The following is a 12,669-nucleotide window of genomic DNA, read 5'->3' as shown; positions in this document are numbered from 1 at the left end:
GGAAGTGTATGAACTATAGGCTTAGTTACACACTATCTCTCAGTTTCCAGAAATAAGACCAGCTAATCATTATGTGGGGTGGTGTTGCCTCAGGTGGATGAATGGATAAAATGTTTTTGCCTCAGTGTCAAGACTCCACAGCCAGGAATTAATTTTTTTAAGAAACAATAGAATAGGGGATCCTAAAGACATGATTCTCCAGATCCAAAAGGCTATACTTGATTAAGTGAGATTTACTTTCTAAATTAATTCCTCTTTACAAGTTGGTGAGAAAGTGATATGGAGTCAGCATTAGCTTCCTTCAGTATTTTATTTCTGGAATCAACCTTGGAGTCAAATGCACCAGCTGTTAAAGACAAATTTGTGTCAAAGGAGATAATTTGGATTTATATATTGAAAAGTAGTTGGTACTGCCTTTTCCCTTGCCCTCAGACTTGGGTTTTATAGAATCAGCAAAACTCACAGTTTGGAAAGAAACAAGTCACAAAGAATTGTTTAACAGAAGGAAAACAATCATCATAACTCATCATATATCTGTTTGCACCCGGATCCTGGTTTTGGTCTGGTGTATGAAATTCTGATAGAGAGGAACAGTTATGAAGGCCATCTACAGCATGGAAGTCCCTTAGTTCACAGAAAATTTTGAAGGCACATTTTTTTCTTGTTACTCATTTCTGATACAGCTCTCGATATTTGTGAAGCCTACAGGGGCAAGCTTCATCTGAACAGACTATAGTTCAGTCTGCCCCTAATCTGTGCAAGGAAATGGACAGCACTCCAACACACTCATCCATCCTTGGAGCAAAAGAACAATTATCAACACCACCACTTCACGCTTGCTCATTCAGTGCTTACAGAACTGGAAACAGCAATAGCTATTTTAGATTACAGTAAAAGAGATATTCACAGTCACATCTGATTCAACACTGGTTAACATTAAATATAGACCAGACCTATCTCTTTCACATAATACTAGATTAAGTCAACCAGTTTAATGAGGGAAATCTTTTATGAAGATTTAGAGCCCATCAAGGAAGAACCAGGGATGACACAACACTCCTAACATTAAGTGAGTAATTTATCTTATCCTATGTGGTTAAGTGGTTTTGAGAGGTCAGGTGCATGTTTCTCTCCACTAACTGTCAGTGCACTACAAGGTGAGAATGTCAGATTTACAGGTCTACCTTTGGGATGCCTAAAGTAAATTGGGAGGCATCCCACCTCACATACTCACTAACCAACCCCTTATCATAAGGAAAGAGAAAGACATGAGAATTTGACAACGTTACTCACATTCTTATGAAACAGTGCGACCTTTGCTATTTATTGTGACACTGCTTATGGGAGCTCTCTGAACTGTCCTCTGCTCTGTTTAAGCTTAGAAGAGAACCACAGTTCTGGTTGTCTTCTCGTGGCTTCTGGGCTTTCTCAGTCAATGTTAACTAGTACAATTTACTAGAATCCACACATTTTTAGATTCTACTGAAACTTCATACAAACCAAAAGATAAAGAATCTTCAAGAAGAAGGGAAGAGGGAATTTCAAGGTGCTATTCTTGCTCAAGAATGTGGGACATGAATTTCCATAAACCATGTTCTGTAGCCAAGGCTACAGCTTTTCAGATCTTAAGGGTATGTGCATGCACTACAGCCAAGAACAGAATTACGCTTAAAAATCTGAAAAACAAATAAGTTGTAACTTTCTATTGTTATTACTCCACTCAACTCTCCTTGATGAATGTTATACAAACCAAAATACAGAAAGAAGGAAGACAAAGAAATGTATTTCCATATAAAATGGACAAGAACTTATGAAATTAAAGCTATAAAGCTTAAAATATTCCTTGGTAGTATCAATTCATTTATGTTGTTTATTTTCAAGCAATCACTGTGCTGGACAGTAAAAGGATAATAAACATTTCAGAGAAATGGAACCAAACACACCTTTACAAAATAAAACGTGGTGTTCCAAAATAATTTATATGAGCACTTTTTTCCATTTTTCTCCAGATCTAAATATTAAATTTTACTAAAGAGAAGAGCTGCACTCATTCCACAAACAAAATCAATTTGCAGTATAACGACATAGAAATAATCATATTAGGACATACAATATTGTAACAGTGGAAAACTGAGTCAAATCTTTTTGGTATTTTCTGTATCAAGTTCAACAGCACACTAGGAAGTACTTCAGCAGTTTCTAAGGACAGGGTATTTTGAAGAAATACAGGCTCTTCAGTACAGTAAAAAGAACTGTTTACATTAGAAATAATTTTTGAAAGGATCAGCATGAATGTAAAAAATTATGTTTTCATTTTGCATTATTTTATCACTGAAAATAATACCTACAGATTAGAATTAAAGTATCCACAGTTCTCCTCTCTCTCAAAACATGCATGTTTACAGTCATAGACAAGAAGATAACACATCATTGCAACTAGGGACCAAAACTGAGGACTGAATTATTGTTAAAATCAGCCAGATCATCATTAAGAAAACAAAGTCAAGTTTTTATAATGTGAAATCTTTTGAAAGACTTCACAATGCTCTAGTGCAGTTACTTCTGAAAAGGTGCAGGATCCAGTATCCTCATGAAAGTACTTTGGAAAATTAGTGGGGAATGCATTACTCATCTAATCTTTTGAGTGGTTTTTAGATAGATGAGACTTGGCCAGACAACGTAGGTTGGGCCTTCAATCAAGACCTCACTTTAATTCTCCATGAACAAGACATCCTAGAGCAGTGGCTCAACACCGACTCACCTACAGAAATTGACTTAAGAAACAGCTTTTTAAAGGATCAGACTTTCAGGGAAGTCTAGCCACATCTGACTGCATTCAGTGCATGGAAAAAGAAGGTGCCACACTGACTCTGTGTAACCGCACACTACTTCTGAAGTGTCAAAATCAAATACAATTGGAACAGACTATGACATTTTACTCAACATTTGGTAGTTCTTCTAATAGTCTATATATTTCAGAATAATCTGCAATATTCTCCTAGACAGAGTAGACAAATCATGGTCTACTGAAGTTTGACATAATGACCTATTTCTAGTTCTTTACTGTTACCAGTGGGAAGATGTCACAAAGCAAGAATGAAGGGCAGTGCCAAAAGCAAATGGATACTCCTTTCCCTATGATACCTTCTTCCCTACTACATCTCTGGACTGTTAAGTAAGTGCTAAATCACTACTTTATGCCAGCAGCAGGAACAAAGTGGTAGGGCACACAACTGTGTTTTATTGCAGTGATGCTGGAACATCACTGAGCTGTGACACTGTGACTGAAGCCCATACACCTCAAGTGACCATCTGTAGTTAAATGTACCTCAGTACTACCAAGTCTTGCAAGCACCAGCAGAAAAGACAGTAGTATCAGGAATTCTTTTCACGCTACCTTTGACATTACAGTGAAAGTAAAATCACATTATTTGCAATTTTTCAATTAAATCTGTAATTATGCAGTTAAAACCCTTTACTAATGCTATGTCCCCAGGTACCTCAAAATCAAAAAGTTACAAATGTTCCATTATTTTCCTCTTGTTTTACACTTTCACTATTGACATATTGAATTTCAAAATGGGGACAATTCCATTGTCTCAATTTGTAAAGAAGGCAGTACCTAACCAGCACTGTATGTGTTAATTATTAACTCTCATCATATTAAACACAAAATGTTGCATAAATTCCAGAAATGCTCAATGGGACTGTTTTCCATTCTTTGAAAAGCACCACAGAGGGGAAAAAAAGAGTCGGTTTTAGCAGATTACAATAAAAGAAAGATACTGGGAAAATGATATAACAGTACAAGTTAGGGCAAAAAAATTACTGAAGCTTGAAGGTGCCTTCCATCTCGAATTAAATACAGCATAAGGATCAGTGGTAAAAGAAAGGAGAGGTGGGACTACTGGGAGAAACAGAAGAAAAAACCCTCATTCATTAGAGAAAGAGCAAAGAGATTATTTATCTGCAAAGTGTTAAATGGAACTTGCTGCAAAATTGATCAGATCTCTTCAGACTCGGAAATACCCTACGGCAAATATTGATCAAGAACAGTCAATGTGCTACAGACTGTGTTTATGTGCTATATGAAAAAAAAAGCAGGAGGGGGAACTAAAGTGTGTTTAAAACATACTTAACTTTGAAACACACTCAACTGCTGAGTTAATGGTTGCATGAGTTATTGCAGCAATGTGTATGAGGATAGATGATCTTCAGGAAAACATACCTGGCTAGATTGAATGCATCATCAATCAAGCCTGCTCGATTACTGACAGAGATAACCTGTGAGGGGCAAGCACAAAAATTGAACCATTTAGGTGATGAAACAGTGAAGGTTCATCTAGGAAAGCAGATTTTAGGGATCTGAAGAGGAGCTTACCTCATGGTTCCTTGTTAGCTGATTAATTAGCAGCCTCCAATTCCTAATATCATAATTAACTCTAAAGTAGCCAGTCTGGTTGATGTTCCCCAGCAACCAACTTGCCTCTTCCAAAGCAGGAATTCTGTGGTGTTCTGGAAACAAAGAAGAAGAAGGGAAGGGGTCTTGGTTTTAACCTTAAACATTCTAAAAATGCATCTGTTACACTTTCACCTTGTTTAAATATACATGAAGGCAGTAAAATTAATTCAAAGACTAACAAAAATATTGTGTTGGATTAATAATTTCCTTTATGTGTTCTGATGTAGAGAGATGCCAGCTGACATTCACATGGGGACCTTTTACCCACACAGAATTTCAAGTGTTCTTTTTCTTTCCTGGGAAATATTTTTATGACAGGTACCCACTTTAAGTCTGGTACCCTTATTCTGGCCATGCTTAAATAGCTTTCTACAATTGTAACTCAAACAATTCAATGGATGTGCTACAGAGAGAAGAGTAAACCTGTGATTAAAAAAATAGATTCTTAAGTGTTTCTGCATGAATTTGATTAAGCTTTTACACTGGATTTTAAATTAAAGTACTTCGAGTTGTACAGCTTCTAGCTACTAACCACTAAGAGTCTCCTCTTTAGAGCTAGACCAATTAACCTTCTATCACCTAACCTGTTCTTCATCTTTCCCCTCATTTTAAGTAATCACTCTAGGGCTGAAAGTCTAAATTTATTACCGCATTTGTACAGTCAGGCACTCCACAACTATTTGCAGGAATAGGGATTTCAAAATTTCAACAACACAAAAGCCCTGAACTCACAATACACACTTCTTTTTTACCATGGCACAAAGCCTCAGGCTTCAACATCTATGGAAGAAGTCTTCAATCTAGTACATTATTTTGACAAAACTAACCATGAACTCTCGAGAACTCACTAAAAATTCAGAAACACTTTTTTCAACTAATAAAATTAGTTTCTACACTGTTGAAGGAATAGTCTTCTCATTCAATTTTAAAAATAAAAAAGAAATACATAAAATTTGTTATAAATGTAATTCCATTAGGGAATTGTTTGGTGTGCTTGAATTCCCTGGAGGTAATAAATAGGAAAAAAGTTAGCAATATGGTCTTTGCAATTCACACATACTATCTAGTACATAGGCTGACTAAAGAAATTGATTTAGTTCAGGCTTTCTCATAAAAAAGTAATTTCTGAGGAAATAATAGTTAACTAGGGCTACAGATAAAAGTTGTGCTTCTTCCTTGACTAACAGCAAACCCATAAATAACTACTATTTTAAGGTGCAGTAAGTACAAAGATCAGCAAGACCCCAATCTTAAAAACACATAAATACGTTTAAATTCATGGACCTGCATTATGCACACAAATTTGGATAAAAAAACTGCAGTATTAAAATAGAAAGTCCTCTTTTCTCCTAGGTAGTTCTGAAACCATTAAAATCTCTGAAAAACACACTTATTAGAAATATTAAGCCGAAAATAACTCAGTTGTTGCATGTTCAATTCAATTCTGTAGGATCCAAAATACCCTGCAGAAATAGGACTGAGAAAATCTGAATTAAATCCTACAACTCTGAATTTCCCAGGCATTCAGACTATCAAAGCACCTAAGGCTGCTTCTGCCACACAATCTGATTTGGAACAAGGCTGTAACACTTGTGTGTCCTTTCCTCCACAAGGGGCTGTACAGATCAGTCCTAAGTAAACTCTTAGACTTGCCCCTCTGTTTAAATCCTTTTTTCATCGGGTCCAAGTCAGAACCAGCCCATTGCTCCACCCTACTTAGAGAAGACTTGAATCCTGTTCCTTTGTAACCTTATTACCACCTTAATGCAGTACAGCTTTCTGCCCATGGTCTTTGGTAGCAAACTAACCTTCAAATGCCACCAATCCTGAAAGCAGCTACTTGTAACTGGTTAATCCTTGCACCTCTACAATACTACCTAAAAGCATACCAAATAGGCTATCAGCACACATTAAGCAATATCTGGGTAAATAAATACATTAAATGGAAATTTTCAAAATCATATGTAATTAAAAAATGCATACACTTTTTTCTTCTTAAAGCATTTATATTAAATTTTCACCTCCAAAGTGAGAAAATTACTTATGCTTCAACAGAGTATTGAATTATACTTGTCAGTCAAATATGACAAGTTCAGAATAAGCTATTTCACATATAACAGCTGTGCAACACCCCCAGTACATATCCCTATAAAGGATGTTCCAAGCACGATGGCATTACTGCTGTTTCGGCCAGTTTAAATACAACCATAACCCCTTGCTACCATATTTCGATAAGACCACTTGTGTACTGACCTCCTCCTGAAATCCTGAACAGGAATCTTTCACACCTTCCCAGCTCATATAAAGAGGTGGCTATTTTAAGGGACTGCCTGATACATGTGCTTCATATAGCTCTATATAATTTTGAAGAATTTGATATTTGTGTCTGTCAGTTCTCATGCTCTCCTATAAAAGAAATTCTTTCTTTTGGTAATTACAGGCACTAAAAATTTCTATACATCTGGATAATGTTTCCACTTACCACAAACACGTTTATTAGTTTCCTACTAAAAGTATTATAGTTAGGGAAAAGGTAGTAACTCAGTGTTAAACCCTACATTAAACCATTCATGACTTTCTAAACAACAACAAAGATTTCATTTGGAATGAAATCTATCTTTGAAGGTTTTAGTTCACCTCTTAAAAGTCATTCAAAAATATATATCCCATTGTATTTGACATTAAAGGGAGGTTTATTTAATCTTCTTCCATCAGAAAGTGTTTTTCCATGGTCATGTTTTGTCTGGGTGCCTCAGAAAATAACACTGCTCTAAAACTCCTAGTTTTGCCACATACATATAGGAAACATTTAGGATGAAATGGTTAAACTTTATGACATTTGTTTTGAAGTAAAAAAAATCAGTTAGGGTCTCATTCCCAGTTTGTCTGCTCTCAAAGTGTGAGAGAGTTCTCCAGCTGGTGCATGTGGCTTGAAGTTCTGAGCTCTCCCAGCTCTCAAGCAACTTCAGCTCCATCAAAACCAGCATGTGAGGCAGGTCTGGGAGAAGGGCACCCTTTTGCAAGAGAGTACTCTCAAAAGCATGGACCAAACAGAGTTCCAGTACCATTTCAAGTGTTCAGACTCACAGTTGTTATTTTAACTCTTCACTTTATACAACTCCTAGCATACTAAAAATTGGTTTATTTTCTTTTTCCCCCTGCTGGGGGAATTGACTCCATTTTGCTGCAAAAATAACTGCAGAAGTGTAGCACAATTACTTGACAACAACAGCAAGTGAAATTTTTCTGACAAAAATGTGTACCATTAGGAATTTCACAATAATCTATACAGGCTTTAACTAAATTCTGCAAATCTTCTTGCAAGAACTTTTCATACAGGGAGAAGGCAAAAAGTGAGAAGAAACAGTTCTATCTCACTTGCCGTGTTGCCATAGCTCCATGCTGAAAGAAAATATTTTGGTATAGAGATCAAGAAAATAAATGCAGCACATCAGGAAATATGACCATGTTCCATCTCACATAACTTCTTCAGACTACCCTTCCATCCATTAACATTCCTATATGATGGAACTGCTAATGTCTAAGGTGATACACAGTGTAAGCAGCACTCTTCTGCTAGGATCTTCTCTCAGCTGTTAGAATAAGGGGAATGATTCTGACTCACTCTGTCAAAATCACATAGGATTCCAAGTCCTGTATACCTGGCCCTCACGATGGCTGGCTGAAGCTCAAAGCAGGACCTGTATATTGATCTTTCTTCACAGTGCTTCCCTTCTTCCTGCTTTTGAAAGATAAAATAGTGGAGTCTGGAAGCAACATAGGTAAAGTTCAGCAGCTGAGTCTCAGAAAAGAAAAGAAAGGGTATTTTTCTAAAGCTGCAACTAATGCTCTGTTCCCCAGTAGGTGGCCAGCAAACCCCAGCTCAGAAGCATCTATCTTCTACAAAACACCTCACGGAGGAGAATCTGACTTTTGAGTGGCTTAAAGTAGAGACTATCTAGTAGGAGGTGGCAAAGTAAATTGGGACTTGCTGTTGGAAGGCAATTGCCCTGTTCAACTTTCTTTCCCCCATCTCATCACAATCCTGAGGAGATATGAGAAGCAATCTGAACAGCAGTCACTTTAACTGAGGTAGGGAGGTCCATCAAAGGAGTATTTCCCTGGAACATAAATCAGATAATGAACAGGAGGTGGGGATGGAAAGGGCAGGGAGGTAGACTAAAGCTGTGCCAGCCAGCTCAGCAGCACTTGCTGAGTTGCATGGAGATGTTTCCTACTTGGAGACTGAGTACCAGAACAGTGATTCCCAAGGAATTTTCCAAAGGCCTGCTCACCTATTGGAAATGGATGCTAGCTAAACCTCCTCACTTGAGGTTAAGGCCAGTTCTGGATTTGCAGAAACATGCACGGGTGAGCCTGTGTTTCCACATCAATGTACACCTTCATCAGCAATAGCCAACACCTTCCCACAAGCCCTGATAAGCAGTCATGGGGATGGAATGGGTTCAAAGCTGGTTCTTGACTCTCCACCCACTACTGATTTTGGGCTGATCCCAAAACTGTGTGGATGCATGATCACAGATCATTACAGCAACCACAAAAGAGGCAACTTATCTAGGAGAAACACAAGCAAGTCCTGGAACTGTGACAGAGCAGAAGTTTGTAATAACAATGATTTCCACAGCGCCAGCAAAGTTTATCGTTCAGCAGACCTGCAAGAGTGAGGCACAAAGAGCACTGCAGCCACCTTAGCGTGATGTCTCTGGCCTCAGCATGGACAGGAAGGTTCGGCATGAGATGTTTCCTTTGTGACTGGCTTACATTCACTGGAAGCAGAACAGCCTCATCCACGGCCATGGGGAGTGAACAGGGAGAAGGTGGTGGTGACCTATTTGTGCAGCACTCTGAGAGCAAATGAGACAGCTCCATTTCACACACCAGACAAACTGAACCCAGTAAAAGGACCATCATCTGATGGCTGGCATACGAACTGATGAGCAGAAATATGGTTACATAAATGCTATGGTTCACTGGGTAAGGAGAAGAGAGACTGGCAAAAGCACTCACAAAATGAAAAGCTTTCAAAAATATGACTACATACCTTCAACAAAGAGGTGGGAAGAGCTATATTAAATTTGAAACATCCTGGATATTATGCACTTTGTCGAACAAGCTCCCAAGGCCTGGCACTGTCCTCCCTACAGGATTTGCTACCAAGGACAATGAATTACAACTCAAAAAGACACTGCATATCTGTAATTTCCAGTGTATTCCTTCACTTTGGTGCTGTGAAGAATGGACAGACCTAGCACTGTTGCCAGCAACTGTGGTGACATGCAGTTATCAAAACTGATCCTGCTCAGCATATTGAACAGTCAGTGATCTGCATGCTCACTATCTCTGGTATGTACCAGAGACAGAAAGGATCGGGACAGAGCAGCAACTCAGTCATCCTAAAGTCATGTGGCTCTCACAAAGCTGGAGAGCAGCCTCACATCCCTTGTTCATGAAAATGCCAACTGGTACCCTACAACACCTTGAGGAGGTCACAGACGCAGTAGCAAAGAGGATGCAGAAATTAACAATTCTCTCTTTCATCTTTCTGGATGTACATGAAGGAAAAGACTCTAACATCAACAAATAACCATTCTTGGTGACGTAGGGCAAGGCGCAGGGTTTACTCCCAATGGATATTTTTATCTGAAATACCACCAAAAAAAGGAACATTTTTTGATGTATTTCTATATGTAGCTTTTTCAGAGCTGCTTTGGTTTAATTTCTCTCAGATAACCCACAGACAAGGTTAATATTATTGGAAGATTTAGGTGATATGCCAAGGTGGTAGTCATCAACTTGAACCCTTTTCCCTATTGGCAGCTGAAATGAGGTGTGTGATTAGTAATACATGACTATGTTGGGTTTGCATGGCCAGGTTTGGTAGTGGAGGGGAGGCTATAGAAATGGCTTCTGTGAGAAGCTGCCAGAAGCTCTTCCCGTGTCCAGCAGAGCCAATGCCAGCTGGATCCAAGATGGACATGCCACTGGCCAAGGCTGGGCCAACTGGAATTGGTAGTAATGCCTCTGTGATAACAGATTTAAGAAGAAGAAAAAAAATATTACTGCTCAGATGTAATTGCAGCCAGAGAAGAGTGGGGTGAGAACATGTGAGAGGAACAACCCTGAAGACATCAAGGTCAGTGCAGAAGCAGGGGCAGGATGTGCTCCAGGCACCAGAGCTGGGATTCCTCTGCAGCCTGTGGTGCAGCCCATGGGAAAGCAGCTGTGCTCTTGCAGCTCCAGCATGGGGATCCATGGGGATGCAAAGATCCACGTGAAGTCCCTGGAAAAGAGCCGCAGCAGAGCAGGTGGATGCCTGAGAGGAGGCTGTGACTTTGAGGGAGGGACCCCACATTGGAGCTGGGGAAAGACTCCTCTTGCTGAGCAGTGGGAAAAACAACGTGTGACAAACTGACCATGACCCCCCTTCCCTGCCTCCCTGCACCACTGGGGGAGAGGCGGCAGAGCTGGGAAAGAGGGAGGGGTGGGGAGGGGAGGAAGGAGTTTCAAGGCCTGTTTTTAATTCTCATTATCCTGCTCTGATTTTGTTAGTAGTAAATCCAAATAATATCCCCAATTCGAGTCTGTTTTGCTGCGATGGTATTTGGTGAGGGATCTCTAACACAGACCTTATCCGAGACCCATGAACACTTTGTTATATTCTCTCTCCCCAGTCCAGTTTCAGAGGGGAGTGATAGAGGGACTTTGGTGGGTGCCTCGTGGCCCGCCAGGGTCAACACATCACAATAACAAACAACAGAGAGCTGTTCATTAGCTCCTATCCACTCTTCCAGTCACACTGGAAGCTCCTTCAGCTCAACATTTTAGTCAACAAGAAGGAATTGCCTACTCTTTCCCAAAAAGCACACAGAAACCATCTTCATGAACAGCATTTACTCCAAAGTTGATTTGAGTATCTGCATTTAATTACACTCACTTGAAGAACAATGTGACCACTTCCAATCTTCCAAATATCTTCTGGAGCAGTTTGTTTCACTTCCAGCTTGCAGACTTTTTCCCAGACTACCCACTGGGACAATACTGAAACTGTGTCCTCTGTACAACAGACAGTCTTCAAGATTCTTCCAGTCCACAAGAATCAAACCTGGAAACTGTCCTTTGGAGTCTCAGAATTCCTCCCTCATCCCCATGAAACAAACATACCAGCTGCAGAGAAACTCCCAGGAATATCACAAAATCACATATACCAGCCTCAGCATGTACAATCAATCACACATTGAGTACAAATTCAGGCATGTTCCTACTGAAGCTTTTATGTTGAGGAATTCTTCATCTGAGCTAGACCACAATAAGTAGAAGCAAGAGGACATTCTTGTTCTAGTCGTAAGTTTACAGTCTCATTTTCAATGAGGCACAGCAAGTGAATGAGTGAGTGAAAGTAATGAGGAAGAACAAGGATAATGACAATAGATCACAGTGTCATTGATTTGCTACACAGGAGACTGATGACTCGGAAAGGTTGCTCTTTAATTTCTACACAGTAGCCAGCCCAAAATAATTGCTCACACTGGCCATCATTAATTTGTTGATTTCTTGAAGGCATTCCAATAGAAGCGGTAGATCTTAAAAGAGTGGGTAGCAGTTTTATGGACTTGTTCCTCCACACCACTCTGTGTAAAGGCAAGTAAAAGGCAATGAGGAAGCATCTATGTAGATAATAGTAATATCCTGAACTTTGAAGGTGGGAGTGAAGGGAAGGAGGCATGCATGTGCAACCTAATGAGATGGGAGGATCAGCTTGCTCTGAAGCCAGTGGGAACTTTTCTAATAACTTCAATGAGAGTTCAATCAAGCCCTAAAGGACAAAAGTAGAGCAGGTCATTAAGGCAGACTATGAAAGTGCAAACAGGTCTTGAAGTATTTTGGAAGTGTTAATATTAAAAAGTGTGGCCAATGCAGTAAGTTTCTGAAAAGTGAGGCAGAATCAGTATGCTTTGATGAGAGTATGTTCCCCACGTATGAAAATTGCTCTGATTGCAGGCACATTTCTAGCTCCTTCTAGATCATTCTAACATGGGAGCAGCATAAAATGTTACTTTCTCATAGGCTGCAAACAATCTGGGTAAAGAAACACATACCTTGTACCACTAGAAAGTCAGGGTACTCAGATTTCTACTGATCATACACCACTCATTTTCAGTCCTTCTGGCTGCTAAGCTCTATGTGAC

The 12,669-nt window shown here is 39.3% G+C and overlaps 1 protein-coding gene across 1 annotated transcript in view; it reads right to left on the bottom strand.

The window, feature by feature from the left end:
• Window positions 1–12,669, bottom strand: part of TRHDE (thyrotropin releasing hormone degrading enzyme) — a 206,477-nt gene that overhangs the window by 39,615 nt on the left and 154,193 nt on the right. The window contains exons 11-12 of the mRNA XM_068999188.1: window positions 4,382–4,515; window positions 4,229–4,284 (exon numbers count right to left, since the gene is read on the bottom strand). Coding sequence (XP_068855289.1) covers window positions 4,229–4,284; window positions 4,382–4,515 — 190 coding nt within the window. The remainder of the gene's footprint in view (window positions 1–4,228; window positions 4,285–4,381; window positions 4,516–12,669) is intronic.

Source organism: Aphelocoma coerulescens, chromosome 1A (genome assembly GCF_041296385.1).
Source record: "Aphelocoma coerulescens isolate FSJ_1873_10779 chromosome 1A, UR_Acoe_1.0, whole genome shotgun sequence".
In the NCBI taxonomy this organism is placed as follows: Eukaryota; Metazoa; Chordata; class Aves; order Passeriformes; family Corvidae; genus Aphelocoma; species Aphelocoma coerulescens.
Note: the sequence above shows the minus strand (reverse complement) of the source record. Positions and strands in the feature narration are given on the sequence as shown.